Source organism: Fringilla coelebs, assembly GCF_963513975.1.
Source record: "Fringilla coelebs genome assembly, chromosome: 3".
Taxonomy (NCBI): Eukaryota; Metazoa; Chordata; class Aves; order Passeriformes; family Fringillidae; genus Fringilla; species Fringilla coelebs.
In genome coordinates, this window is record NC_140030.1 from 107,452,306 (window position 1) to 107,467,900 (window position 15,595).

At 40.3% G+C, this 15,595-nt stretch overlaps 1 protein-coding gene across 4 annotated transcripts in view; it reads right to left on the minus strand.

Annotated features, from left to right (window-relative positions):
- Positions 1-8,015: 8,015 nt before the first annotated feature.
- Positions 8,016-15,595, minus strand: part of MACROD2 (mono-ADP ribosylhydrolase 2) — an 842,889-nt gene continuing 835,309 nt past the window's right edge. For 3 of the 4 annotated variants that reach the window (XM_084203116.1, XM_084203114.1, XM_084203119.1), the window contains 2 exons: positions 13,277-13,345; positions 8,016-11,462 (listed from right to left, as the gene is read on the minus strand). In XM_084203116.1, the coding sequence (XP_084059242.1) occupies positions 13,284-13,345 (62 nt within the window). In that variant the 3' untranslated portion in view covers positions 8,016-11,462; positions 13,277-13,283. The remainder of the gene's footprint in view (positions 11,463-13,276; positions 13,346-15,595) is intronic. The other variant, XM_084203115.1, reaches the window with a different exon arrangement.

Sequence of the window (15,595 nt, forward strand, 5' to 3'; positions counted from 1 at the left end):
CATGAGAAAGCACCAAGAAGGTCTGAAACAAACTCTTGTATAGGAGACAACATTTCTGCAGTTAGCATACAGAAGTGGGCACTCTGGCACCACAGCGTGAACTTCAAAAATAAAATCAACACCCTGTTAAACAAGGATGGAATTGTGTGGCCACGAGGAATCTTTAGCTTGCTCTTTTTTTTTTTTCTTAATTATTCCATAAAAATAGTGAGTATCTTATTTGACTCACAGATATATTTTTATTCCCACTGTAAGGGCCCAAATTCATGAATCCCAGCAGCCTTTTGTGTCCTTGTGCTGCTTTGTGTTGTCATTACAATACCACTAATTATTCTTTTAAATCCCAAAGCTGTATGTCTTTTATTTAAAAAAAAACCATCATAACTTTGTCTGGGAGGAGGCACAAGTCAGAGTCATCTGAGAAAAGCATGTTAATCCCTTCTTTCTCCAGAGATAAATCCACAGCAATTGAACTGCATTGCCACCTGCACTTCTCCCTCTGTTTTGATGCAGACTTTACAGAAATGCTGTCAACAATAACTCAATTGGAAGAGTTATTTGCTGCCAGATCCCTGGCTCTCCTGACAGCAATTTGCCAGCGTGGACCCTGAAGGGCAGCTCTAAAATCAGCTTTAACACATTCATAGTGGCATCTCCTGGAAGCTCTGGGACAGCTCAGGACAACTTTTCTAGGATCAGCTACAGACACTATCAGCTCAGTGGAGATGTCTCTGTGAAGAGGAACCGTGGAAGAGGAGTGTTTGATGAGAATTTTGGAGTGAAAATACTCTCCCATATTTTCACTAAAAAAAAAAGGAATCAACCTTAAAACAGTATCAAATGTAGTTGTAAATGTTAGAGAGGGAAGTTAGGAAAAAGAGAGCATCACCAAGACATTCCCTACAGGTAGCCAAACAGTGTATCTTGTCAAGAAGAAGAGTGTCTAAAATAAAAACTGTACTTTGTGTAATACAGAGCAGGTGTTTCTGTACTTTGTGTAATACAGAGCAGGTGTTTGCACTGTGATTGGGCTAAAGAAAAAAAGGGAAATTAAAGTAAATTTTCAGGTGGGTGTGGCAGATTTTTTGGGGGGGCAAGAGCTGCTATTCGAGGTCAGTGATAAATAACTCCTGCCTGGAGGATTACAGAGAACATGCAGGACTGGAAATAAAACTCAATTTTGGACAGAATCAAGCCCATGTGGGTATTATGAAATGATGGTAAGAACGAGGACTATGTTCATCCATCATCCCTGGGGAGAAAAAGATTGGAGAAAAAAGATGCCAAGAGGTCTCTTTGTACTGTAAGAGGCTCCATTTTAGACCCTCTGCCACCTACAGGATGTTCTCTGTTTTGGCAGAAGAGGACCACCATGGAAAAAAATTTCCTACATGATTAATCTGCCCAGAGAGTCAGTTGTTCATGTACTGAATATGTGAGGGCTTGAAGGGGCAGGGAGGTCTTCTGGATGAGAGGAAAATTGATCACTTAAAGGTGAGCATTGCCCTGGAGATGGTGTAAGGGCAGGAGACATTAGGAGAAGGAAAGGAGAAAGTTGAAATGCACGTGGAAACAAATGTTTTAGAAGGATTGGGAAGATCAAGAAGAGAAGACAAAGTGAAAAATGCAGTTGTGGAGGAGATGATGAGGCACAAATGGCTGTCAGAGAATAGGAAACTCCAGTGGGTGGATCAGATGCTCATGACAGAAAAGTAAAACCAGCCAAAACGAGCGATGAGGAGGGAACTTAGAGCTTCCAAGAGCACCAGGCTATTCACTGGAGGGCTGAGATGCTTTGAACAAAGAGTGCAGCCAGAAAGGTGTTGGAAAGGGCCAGAAAGGAGGTAGAGATGAAGTCAAAGGCCAAAGAGAAGTGGCACAGAGTATGGTGCTGGTGGGAACCAAAGGGGGATGAGTTCCATGTGGGGGGAATGGCCAGCAAAGCAAGGAGTGGGAAATTTCAACATTGCAGTGCTCAGCTTAGATGGGGCCAAGGGCAACACCACGAGTCTTGGGTTTGATTTCTTCTGGTCCTCTGTTTCCCCAAGCAGCCATGACAGGTAATCCAGGAGGTCTGACATCACTGCACTCTCTGTGGCCATTGCAAGGAAAAACTGCTGGAGTTTTCAGGGAGCTGTCCTGCCATCATCCTGCAATGAGGCATTTTTAAAAGTGTTGATTTTTGTCTGATAATTTTATCCAGGCTTAATTAAAAGCAACCACAGAGAGCAAGAGGCTCAGAGAGAAGACGAGAGGGAGGAAAAATAAAATTATTTGGCTCCACATTCCAGGGACCCAAGCACAATTTGGCAACTAACTGAGGCTCATGAGAGATTTTAAATTTTTTTTTTTCCTTTCTAAATTATATGTACTGAGTTTATAATTATAGAGATCCAGATCCTTGGCATTGTCATTTCCAGCAAGTCTCATTACTTATCTTGCAGTAAGTACATGGCTGTTAATACTAATTCCATATTGACAGTGGAGCAGTGAAGTCAAATTTAATAGTTCCTCAGTTAATCATTAAAATTAGCCCATCTCTGTGGATACTGCATCTTCTAATATTTCCATGCAATGCCACTGTGGGTAGTAAATGAGATGGCAAAAGGGGCTTTTTAATGTGTTATCACCCCATGGAGGCCAATGAGGCTACCTCAGTCCTGGCTCAGAAATGTTGGAGTGGGCTGTGCAAGCCAATTCCTTTCTGCAATAGCTCCCTGGGAAAAATCTGTTTGGACACATCCACGAGATACTGAAAGGTCAAAGATGGAGAAGCAAATACAAGATAGCCAGGGCACATGGCAGGAGTCTCAGTTTAGAGACAAATTTAGGAGAAAACCTCACTGTTTGTCTCTGAAGGATCTCCATCAGTTCAGGCCATCCAAGTGGTCTGTGTTGTGGAATCTGGTGTCCTTTCCTTTTTCCCATTTCAGCTTGAGCTAGAAGGGAAAGGTGCATGTGTGCCAGTCCTTAATGCCCAGCAGGTGTATTTTAAATAATGGAGCTTTGGGCAGGAAGGGGGAAATCAGTTAGATGGGAAACCCTGGGATTATTCACCCTGCTTTTTCCTCACTCCAGGGCAGATGTATGTCTGTCTGGAGAAATCTGATGAGGGTGTTTTAAGCTCTCCAGGAAATAAGGCCCAATTGATTGAGAGATAAATTCACTTGATTAAGGGCTGATTTAAAAGTTTTTTTAAAAAGCAGATTAAAAGTTAAATCCACTTTTGAGAGCTGATCAGCTGCTTACAGATCCCCTTCCAGTATTTAAAAATGCACTTAAGTGGCAGTCAAGCATCCACAGAGACCAGCAGTCATACTTTGGTTTTGTCATATTCCCCAAAATAACAACACACTGCACATCCCCCAGGGTAAGGAGAGCGAGAAGGATGGGAAGAGAGAAGTGCTGTTGAAGGACCAGGAGGATGGGTTTGAATCTTTTTGGTCTCTGGGTGTTTGAGGAGGGTGTGAAGTTATTGGTAGCAATCAGGAAACATTGGCCATGTTTGATGCTCCACTTCTGGCTCAATATCTGAAATAGAAAGACTAACTGGTTTTGGAGCATGTTTTAATCAATGTGGCATATTTGATGAATATTGCAGCTAACTAGCTGTGACTTGGTTGCTTAGTGTTTCAAATGAGGAAAATGATCATGTCAATGCTCTGATTTCATAAGAAGAGAATTATTGCCTTATTTTCTTGTATTTGTTTTGGTTTATGCATATGCATCTTTATGTCTGTGTTTGCATGTGCTCTTTGCTTTAGTGAATATGTGTTTTTGCAAGCTCAGGAGGCATCATCTAAAAAATTTGATTGTGTAAATTAATTTTACACTGGCACAGCACGCTGGAGAGTCGGCCTTGTAAGCTCAGTGAGTGCCTGCACATCTCTGGCTTTCTCCAGGTTGAAAATGTTTCCTTTTCCTTCCTCATGGCACGTTTCTCTGTTGCTGTTCTGTGGGCAGACTTCCTTCTTCCTGGACCACATGTCACAGGGAAAGGTCCAATCTTGACAGATATTGGACTAAAAACTTCTTAGAAATCAGCTGCAGATACATTTTTTCTATCTGCAGATCTAATGTCATGCCAAGGGGAGAAACAGACCCCAAATGCACCACGGTTTCTCCTGTATAATGTCAATTTGATATTGATGTTTTCTCTGTGTCACAAGTTTTGTCAGCCTTCCGCTGAAGGCTGCAGGGCTAATTTTTTTTTCTGAAATTAAATTCTACTTTTTCCTTTTTTACAGTTTCTGCTAGGCTTGACTGAAAACAGCAACAAAACAACTCTTGGAAGTGCTTTTTGTTAACATGGTTTTTAAAACTTCCCTTTCTGTTTTTAGCTCATGATAGAAATCAACTTCACCACAGAGTCCTGTTTGTTCTCTTGTCATAATATTGTTCTGATGAAAAGTTTCTCAATAAAATCTACTGTACATTATTACATAATATATTCTATGTTTTACCTGGGGATTGCATACGTAGCTATCCTGGGAGTTGTCTTTGGGAAGTGATAGATCCTACCTAAGACATTTTATATAGAATTTTGTTCAGTTTTATTGAGTGGATACACTGCCAAAAAAAAAAAAAAAAAAAAGAAATCTACAATGACATATGTGCAATAGATGCACACAAGAGAGAAAATACAGTCTACAGTAAAATTCATCTAAATACTGTATGACATATCATATAATACAAACATATAATGTGTTGTGTTTACAGCAAACACTATGTGCAGTGTAAGATTCATTATAGTTCATTATGATAAGAAGATAACATTTATTATGTTTCATTATGTATTTTCATTATTGTATCTTGCTACTGACATTTACAAGACAAACAACATAGTATGATATAATTCCTATATGGTATGACACAAATATAATATATGATATAATATATTATATGTCATATAATAGATGATTTATCTATTATATATATTATATCTATGATAATATATAACATGATATAATATATTATATATATTATAATATATAATGTACTATATATGATAATATATTATATATATAATATATATATAATATATGATATGATAAAGGAGTAGAATACAATGAAATAGCATAGGGATTATATACTACATAACATGGAGTGTTCTGTTGTGTGCAGTTATATCCCAGGTTACATTTATCTCATAAAAAATACCACTATTGTGCTAGTGTATATGTAGCTACATATGCAATGAATATTAAATATTATATAGCTTATTATAAATATTATAAATATTATATAGCTTATATGTTGTCCATAATATGTGGTCTAAACCACAGTATTTGTAGTAGACTGCTGGTGTGCATTTTAGACATCTCCATGTTAGATGACATCTGGATGGTTTACTTTACATAATACAAAATACTTTATGCAAATATTGACTTTATGTTACAGCTTTTACCTGTGTTTAGGGATTAGATAATTTTGATCTAATGAATTTTCTATAGAGCACACATTTTATCTAATTAAATATACACATACAGTATATAACAACATGCACTATATGGGCCAAACCACATTAACTACCCATCATCTGCTATATACAGTTTATAGCAAATATAGAATATATACTGCATAAAATTTGCTTTGACTGGGGGAAAGAGCTAATCAATGTCTCCCCAGCACCTGGATCTCATTTCCCATTTCTGCAGAAAAAAAGGAACACACCCTGCCCTGGTGTGGTGTGAAGGGCAGAGAAGGGATTTTCAATTTCATTGTGCCCATTTGTGTACTTCTGGATTTGTGGGTCTCTGCTGCTTGTTTCAACTGTCTTGTGATTTGATCTCTCCTTCTCTATTTCTGCTTTTATTTCACAACAATTTCCTGACTTGCTGCTGCGATATACTATAAAAATATAATAAAGTCTTATAATCTAGGCTTAATTTTCCCATCCAGAAGGACATTTCTACCAAGCAGGACCTTGGAAGATGGTGTGAAATAAGGACTTGCACATACAGGGCAAAGGCCAAAGAAGATCCCTGGCCTGTGCAACAGCTGGTGTCAGCATTGCAACCCAGACTTGCACTGAAAATTGTTTATAAATTAATAAAAATCATATTAATTTATTATTTATATTATAAATTATGATATAGATTATATTTATATAGGGAAAACCAGGAAGATCTTGGTGACTGTTTTTAATAGGTGAGGTGTCTCCAGTTGCAAATGCCAACCACCTTTTCCAACACCCTCCAAGAGCATGGACTTGCTCTTCTGCCAAGGAGTGGATGATGCTCAGCAGGGTCAAACTGGAGGAAAATTTCACCTGTGCAATGCAAATAGAGGTGTCCCCCCCCAAACCATGAGCCCTGAGCTGCCACCAGATGGAGCAACCTCCCCAAGTACCTCCTTCACTGTCTGTATTTTCATCAGGAATCTTTTTGGTTTTCTTTTTTTCTCTTTTTTTTATTTTTTTTTTCCTGAAGGAATTCATTATGATAAATATTTTATCCATGAATTTCTGAAACAATTAATAGTGATTTGACATTTACTTTAAGGAGTTCCTGATAATTTTAGTGGAGTGAGAAATTAGGGTATTTAAATGTCTCTGGACATTTTTACTTCAGTTAAAAAAAATAAAAAAGGCAAAGAAAAGAGCCCAACCCCAAGACTAATTAAAATCCCAAAGGACAGTTTTTACCTTACAAATAAACCAAGGTCATAATGACCCCTCTGGAAGCTGCTGTGTGAGGGAGAGGAATCAGAGCCAATTTACAGCATGCACATAACCCTCTGAGGAGATTCCCATGGAAATCCTGAAAAGTAACCCAGTTTCTCTTGGAGACTCTCTCTGAGAAGCTGATTAGGGGAAATTGGTAATGGAGCCTCTGTTTCTGTAGACATGGATTGACTTCCAACGTAACAGAAGACTTTCCCAGGCACAAATCCAGCACTTCAACACCTTCCCTTGCAGACCTTGCTCAGAAATCTGTCCAGAAGGCTCTCCTCACCCACACCATTTGGGAAAACATCCCTCCCTCTCTGTGAGGATCTGTGCCCCTCCAAACACAGCCCCTTCTTCATGCTCCAAAGGCAGGGACTTTTTCCTCCTGAGGTTGTGCTGGTCAAGAAGGGAGGGATGGGACAGCACTTTTTCCCAGCCAAGAAGGCAATTTATTTGCTCTCTCTTAGAACTTACACACTGTTGTATTTCTCTCTCTCAGGTGGGCTCAGACCATGCATCCAGCAAAGGGCAGACATTCCCACAGCCAGGCATCTCCTGTACCTTGGCCTCTTCCATCTGGCACTCCAAGGGTGGCACACAAGTGTCACAGTGATATTTTCTGAAAAATCCCTTTGCCAGGGTTTCTTCTCCTGGGAAATTGAGAAGCCTCAATTGAGAAAAATGTAAATAATAATGATCTGATTCTCTTCTCCTGTGTTTGGCTGCTTTGGAATGTGGTCTGGAGGTTGTTTACCAACAGGTGCATCTTTGATTGGTTCCATGTGAATTGTTTTTATTTAATGAACAATCAAAGCCAGCTGTGAGTGACTCTCTGAGAAGTCACAGGTTTTATTATTCATTCTTGTGAAGCCTGCTGATGTATCCTTTCTCTTTCTTTAGTATAGCTTTAGTACAGCATTCTTTAATATAATATCATAAAATAATAAATCAGCCTTTTGAAAACATGGAGTCAAATTCTCATCTCTCACCTCGTGGGGACCCTCACAAACACCACACACAAGGAAAGGTGAAATTTCAGAGAAGGAAGCCATTTATTGGAGAGTGTTGAACTCAGACAGCCCAGCCCCCTCACTTCAGTTATTGATGTTTAAAACCTTGGCTGACAAGAGTAAGGCCAGGCTGGTACACATAGTTTCACCTATGTTGGTGCCATGAAAGGAAAAAACCCCATTTTTGTGATCTTTGAAGTATCCTCTACCTATCCATTTTTAAAACAAGTGATGGTAGAAAGGACAGATAACATTTAGCATAGATAATTCTTTATTATACCCGTGGATTGCATATACATGGAGTATCCTTTGACAGGTAACAGATGCTGGGACTTAGAGACACAGGACAGGTTTTGTAACATCTCTTGTGCAGCTCTGGGACCAGCCAAGATGCCTTTTCCCCTAAAAATCCCCCCTGCCAGGAGATACCTGGTTGTTACAAAAATCTGCCAAATGACAAATTTAAATGGGGATCTGGCTGCATGCACTGCTGATGGCACATCCAAACCAGAATGCCCTTTGTGGACAACCCAAATTACTTCTGGCATGGTGAGGAGGGCATGAACACACAGGTGTTTGTCTTCAGGACAAGCTTTATTAACTATTTGCTTTAACAAGGTAGTTATGAAGGCATTGGTTCTTTAGGTTACAAGGAAAGTAACGAGACTCAGGTTCAGCATGTAAATGACAAAGTAACAAGGAAGGCATATGTTAACCCATAGAACTGTTAGACCATCTATTAGAAGACATTTTGCAAGCAACATTCTACATTTCTTTGCATTGAAGTAAAAACATATTTTTTTTTTTTTTGGTCAAGAAAATTACCTTTATCAATTTTTACATTTTTTAAAACTTATATCACAAATGTCAGGGTAAGGCAAATCCTGGATGAACAATATGATAAAAATCCCTATTCCCCAAGAAAATAGATCCACATACTCTGTTAAATTTTGTAATTTTAAAAGCAAAGCTGGCATGCACTGCATATAAACTCTTTTTTCTTTTTTAATATAATTTAATTCAAGTCCTAAAGCAGAACAGTGTTAATTCAAAGAGAGGCTTTCTCAGTGCTTTATAGAAAGAGTGACAATTAGCTGCAGTGACCCACTGTTACAGACTATGTCTCAGCATCACCTTTGGATGTCATCATGGGAGCAGTCACCAGCCTGAGGAATATTGTGCCTGGTGGTAGGGATGAGCACTTTCAGACACAGGAGGAACAACAGTCAAGCACAGCCTCTTACACTGAATGCAAACACCAATCAGCACCCAAAGGCTGCTGCTCCTTTGACACCACCTGCTGTGAGTACATTTTGAGTTTAAATCAAAATCCTTGACATAAATACCAGCGTGGTGATTCTCCATCTAACATTTGTTCTTCTACAAAACCAGCTCCTTACCTTTCTGCACCTCCAGAAGAACATCAGAGACTGACTGCACGCACTGTTATTGACACAGCTGAGAACTCATGCTGCCAAAGCACACTCGCTTCATCAGGAGTGAAAAATGCCAACAACTCAAACCAAAACCCACCCAAAGGAGGACAGATATAAACAAGGCTGCAAATAGTACGGTAAGGACTAGAATCTACTCATAGGTTTTCCTTGCTTTACACTTCCTCAACTTCATGCTTTGCTGACACATCACTGGGCAAATGGTTGTTTCGAAAACTCGCTATTGTCTACTAAGGTGAAATAAAAAGCAAAATGAAATTACTGTCAGGGGCTAGAGAATGTCTAATATGATGCATCTTTGCAGCTAACATTTTTCTTTAGCTGCCAGTCAGTCTTCACAGGACATTTAAGGAATCTTTATCTCCTTCTGAATGACCAGAGTTCAGCATCCAGCCTCCTGTGGGGCTGTCCCTTCACTGAAAAACGATTCTGACATCTGATTCATGGCTAATGTTAATGCTGGCCGTGGGGAAGCACAGTCAGAAGAGGTACAGAACCACAATCAGGGGACTGGGAAGTCTGTTGAAGTTATCACAGTTATACCACACTTGCTGATGTGTTTATCCACTCCTGACCTCCCTGTCGTGACAGCCTGCTTCAATCGTGACAACGCAGTGTGAGAAATGCACAGGAACAGGAGGGACCATGCACAAGGGTACACATCCCAAAAGACACATTCTGTCAGGCATGACCCCAAGGCTGGGAAAGGAGAGCATCAGAGGCACCTCAAAGGGAACAGGGAGTCCCTTCAAGAGGATTTGGAGAGAAGAAGAGCCAGAGGAATGGTAGTTACCAAATAATCTTAGCAAAATTCTCAAACGGATTGATAGACAATCTTATAATGGACTATCTTGGCAAAATTCTCAAACCAATTAATGGACTAACATTAGCTCATTTACTCCTGCAATTGATCCAGTTTGGAAGTGTCCAGAAGCTCCTTGAGAGCCCCTCTGGCACCAGTCAGACCTGGGTGTGACCCACACTGGAGGCAGCAGACAGAAATACCCTTCTGATCCCACCTCAGCAAACATGCTGGAGCCCCACAGAGAAGGGGAGGTGGAGGGGGAGCTGTGCTTTCTACTCTCTGTGTGTCATCTGATGCTTTTCCTGTTCTCCTTTCTAATCCTTGTTTTCCCTTGACACCCTTCTGAATTAACAACAACCACTGGCTGTCACAGCCCCTGTTAGGTGCCTTGACTTGCTGTTACTCCAGCACAGGATTTATCATTGAAACTGCTCTAGCTGGGATGAACCCAGATCACAGCAGAATAGAGATATGTCTGAGATATGTCTTACCTTTTTTTTTCCCACTTTTTTTTCCCCTGGCCAGATATTAAATACCTATTCTGTGATTCAGCAATATTTTGGGTGAAAAAAAAGAGCACAGAACCAATTATTTTTCTTAAAATTATCAAATGAGGATCAATTACTTTGCTTAAGATGACCAAATTATTCTTAGCAGCACTTTAAAGTACAGTTTGTAGCACATCCCACTAGGGACACAGGTTGCATGCTCTTCCATCCAGTGTATTTTCCATCAGTTTTGGTTACAGTACAGTTGGGAAATGTACATGAAAACCTTTTGTTCCTTTTCTACAGATTTCAGTGCAGCATTTACTGGCAGAACAATTGACATATGGAGAGACATTCTTATCCAAATAACTGTTAATTGCTTTAAAAAAAAAAAATCCATGCATATGCAGTGGAAAATGTAATGAGGGCTCACAAAAGCTACTGTGTGAAGCTGTTAAAGCTGGGAGCTGTATTTAAAGATGCCTCTAATGCAGAGTCTTTCCAGCATTGAGGAAATGTCTGTTGCCTACCTGTGCCCAAAGGTCATACTTACAGCACAGGTTTTGAGATGTGCAGGACTAACTGGAAAAAGCAGGATTTAGGGTGCTGGCTGTTTGAGGCCACGTGTGTCATTCACATGTAAGGACATGGCACAGCATAGGCTGATCATGGGAAAGAAGATAAAGATGCTAGAAAAGGGGTGGCCTGCAAACAGGCTACTGATGGTGTGATGCAGGAGGAAAGAAGACCCAGTGTAGAGAGGGACTCACATTTCAGAAGAAACTGTTGTGAATGCAGGGTTAATTGCAAAACACTGCTAGACCTGGGAAGGTATGGTTCTTTCCAACAGACTTACAGAATGAAATGCAATGAAGAACAAAGAGAAATTAAAAGCCAAGACTCGTTCCCCCAAAAGCTCCCCCCCTCCCAACCCGCTGATCATCTCTGTGTGCTCTTTTCGGCCAAGAATGATGCTGGAGGATGTCAGCGCCTGCCCGTAGGGTTTCCTTGGGTCTCTCCTCTCCTGCATCCTTCCTTCCCCACAGCAGCAGAGAGAAAAAAGGAAAGAAAAAAGGACAATTTTCAAATGTCTGCACAGAACCCAGGCCTCACCTTTCCAGCAACAGATGCCTACAGTTTCTTTTTTTCCCCGATTTTTCTATTTGACACAGCTTATGTATAACAGCTACTACTGGCTGAGCAAATTACCTGTGCTCATCAGGCTGTCTGGGTTTTCCAGAGCACCACCAAGCACAACAGCTTGAGACCACAGAGCCCCAGCTCTGGTGGGTGCTTTGGTGACAAACAACACATTAAAGTACTAAAAATAGGAAGCAGATGGAGCTCCTTCTCTCCACAACGACCCCTGTGAGAGTCTCTGAGGCTGATCCATCCTCCCTGGGGACTGCTCCTAGTAATTAAAACAGCAGCAATGGAGTTTGGATGACTTTGACAGTGAGTTGCAATGAATTCAATGCCTGCTTCCAATCCTGTGCGTGCCACTGAGCTGCTGAGCAAGACAGGGTGTGCCCAGGATCTGGCCCCACAGTGGAACTGAAGAGATTTATTAATTGATTGCTAATTCATGAGCAAAAATTACTCCAGCCCTAAACATTCAAAGATAATAATTTCTATGGGAAAATGCAGCATGAGAAACAGACTTCTTAAGGGCCACATGAAAACTGTAATATTTAAATACCTTTTTTTTAAGCAGAGGAAGGGTATTAACATATGGATGTATTTTTAAGTTAAGGATTTCATTATTTCCTCTTTTTTGTTTGAGCAGGAAGCTAAGGGAGGGGGAGGAAAAGTTATGGATGAGAGTTATGGATGCTGTATTTTAATTATTATTTTGAGGGTGCATCCTATTTTTACTTCAGTGCTTTTTGAATGGGACACCATCAGGGCTGCCTCTCACTCCAGCAGCACAGTAGCACATCACCTGTATGCTGATAAGGGCCAGGAGTCATGTTCAATAATAGGACCTTGTGTTTTAAATCCTCGTTGTACAGCTGCTGCTGCCATTGTACACCTTGCTCTTGGGCTACATGAAACCCCATGACAAGGGTAAATACAGCTGGTTGCTGTTGATGATATTGGTACTTCTCAAAAACCCTACACCAAAGTGTGCACTGAAAACCACTTCTGAGGGAGAAATGGCTCCTGCTTTTTTTTGTGAGGCATGAGCCTTGGACTTCTGTCTTCCCACTACATTATTCATTTCAGTCTAGAAGAAATGCTATTTATGCCAACAAAAAACACTTCCTCAGCAGCCACCACTGCTCCAGCCACAGCACTATCACTGGGTGTGGGAAGCCAAAAAAAGCTCCAAAAGGCAGCAGAGCTCCAGAGGGCAGCTCCCTGACTTTGCCTTGTTTTTCAGTGGTATTGCTGAAGAGACATTAGGTACTGGAGAGCCAAGGGCAACAACCCCCTTAAAATGTGAACCTTTTGTTCCCAGAACACAGCTCATACAGGACTGAGCTTTGTTCCAACCAGTATAAATTGCTTGTCATTTTCCAAAGCAATGCCAAAAATTGTTTGCTCACTTATTCTTCTGTTCCTTACCTCAGTGCTGTTTCGCCTCCTGATGATCTAAGACCATGCACTGCCTACACCCATTACAGCTGCAGACTGCTGCTATAATATTTGCTTGACAAATAAAGTTTTTCCTTTTTATGATGCAATACAGGCCGTATTAGACAATTACTTCACCCTTCTATTCTGTCTTCCTATATTTTATTTAATGTTTGGTAAATTTTAATTTGAATTCAGGTGCTTTCAAAGCAAGCTTTCCTACAGAAACTGTATCTAAAATAGGGGAGAAAAAAGAGTTGTGAAGATCTTACCTGTTACTTAAGCTTTCTGCTCTGTTTCCATTGGATCATTTATACTTTCAACTTGACTAATCATTTCAGCTGAAAAAGAAATGAGCTGGTCATTAAACCCTATTAATGATACTCATTAAGTTTATCATGTGGAGTGCAAACTGCTTTTAAACCAAAAGGGACATTTATTGCATTGAGAAATCTCTCAAGTCATCCAACAGGTCTCTTAGGGGACCCATCCTAACCTGGAGTTCCCTGGACATTATGACAAACAGTCCTGCAAGGAGGAAGGCTTTGGCATCACTAGAAATGATGATTTTATATATATATATATATATATATTTATATATATAAATAGAGATGACAGAGCTCTGGCTCTGGATTTGCTCTTTGGTCCACATCCCTCCAGTCTGACTTTGGATTCCAGCTCAAGGTCAAAAGGACTTTCATGTCTCTCTGCAGGCCACAGAGATGCAGGTATTGCCAAAGAGGGATCTAGAGCTTTGCTGGACTAAGTGGTCTTGACCCTCAGGTTCAAACCTTGACCCTCTGATTCAAAGACTGGCTTCTGACAAGGTCCCTGGCAGGACTCAGGCTGAGCCACAGGATGAACACAGATCCACTTCCATGGAAAAACAGAATCATTTAGGCTGGAAAAGACCCTTAAGATCACAGAGTCCAACCAAAAACCTCACACTGCCAAGTCCCACTAAACCATGTCCCTAAATTACAGGGACAAGCTGTGACACTTTTGATGCCACCTCAGTTACAGAGATGCTGCTTCCACAAGTTCTTGAACTGCAAATTGCTGAAACCTAGGGGAGGATTCAGAGGCAATGTCACTACATTTCTACAATAACAGCTTATTACTGTAAGATCCATTTAAAAGCCAGCCTTATTTTCATTTAAAATTACAAAAAAACCCCAAACTAAAAAAAAAAATTTAAAAAAATTAAATAGTAGGCTTAAACTAATTTCATCATGACATTTGTCAAAATTATCATCTAAACTATGGCCGGTGTGATTGGTTGTAGCGAGGTTAAACATAAATACCTGCAGTTTTAAGACTAATATCTAGTATTTGTTCTGCACTGAATTTGAAGCCATTTATAGTAAAACAATTTTTTGTTTCTTTACTTCTGGCTTTGTGTTGTGTTATCACCTCTAGATTATGAGGGATTTGACACGAGTAAGACGGAAAAACCTCGAACATGAGTAGAAGATTTGGAAATTAAGATGGGAGAGAGGAAGGGAAAAAACCCCAAAATCAATAATGATGCTGCTTCCAGCCAGGCAGTATGATGTCTTTTCTGAATCAATATCATGTCAATGTACCTGCAAGAGTTTTGATGAATTATTTGTAAATTATTCATCACCCATATGCAGAGAAGATACTGTAATGGTTTCCTGGATGCATGTGATGAATAATATGAAAAGTATCCTCTCCTGATTACAGAGCTCTGATGCACATCACATTTAGCAAGCTTGTGTTCTTTAACAGTATTTGCATAGAAAAGACAGGATGCTTAATAAAAAAAATCACTGAAGGAAGGCTGCTGCACACTGACAGCAGCATCCTCTCCCAGCCTCATCATGCTGGACTGCTTCACTGGCAGTATTTGTTGAAAATACCATCAGCCTTCACTCACATTCTACAGAAACATCCTGCAAAATAAAGCTGGAATTGAAACCTGTGCTGAGGCTCTGTCAGCATCCCAGATGAACCTTTTCCTATGGATCTGTGACAGAGCTCAGCTCTTTGCATGAGCTCTGCAAAGCACCTGGAGTGCAAAGGGATGCATTTCTTCTAAATTCAGTTTTACCTGCACCTCCTTCTGCACCTTCACAGATGGTTTTTGTGCCAGAAATGGACATCTCTGTGCAATGGATGTGGACATTCTCTGTCTGATTTCTTTTAAATTTTGACCTCTTGGGGGCCAAAATTATCAACTCTCCAATGATGACCAGGCAGGGATTTATCCCCCAAGAACAAGAAAGTTCCTTGCAAGAGGAGGAGAAATAACCCAGCCAATAATTCCCATCCATAACAGGATGAAGGAGAAGACAGGCAAATGGGAGACTGGAGAGCCAAGTTGAAGTCATCTGTGAGAGAGTTAGTGCATTTCTTTAGCCTAGACCTGGACAGCAGATAACTCCAAAATACTAATGGTGGTTTAAATCAGGATGCAGCTTTCCACAGGCTTGAAACAAAAAAGATGATGGAGCAACCCCATTGGGAGGAGTTTGATCTGACTAATACAAGCTGGAAACTAAAAATTGCCTTGGTAATCTCTAGAGCTTTGGTGGAAGAAGAAAGAAGGAAGGGAGGGAGGAGGAAAG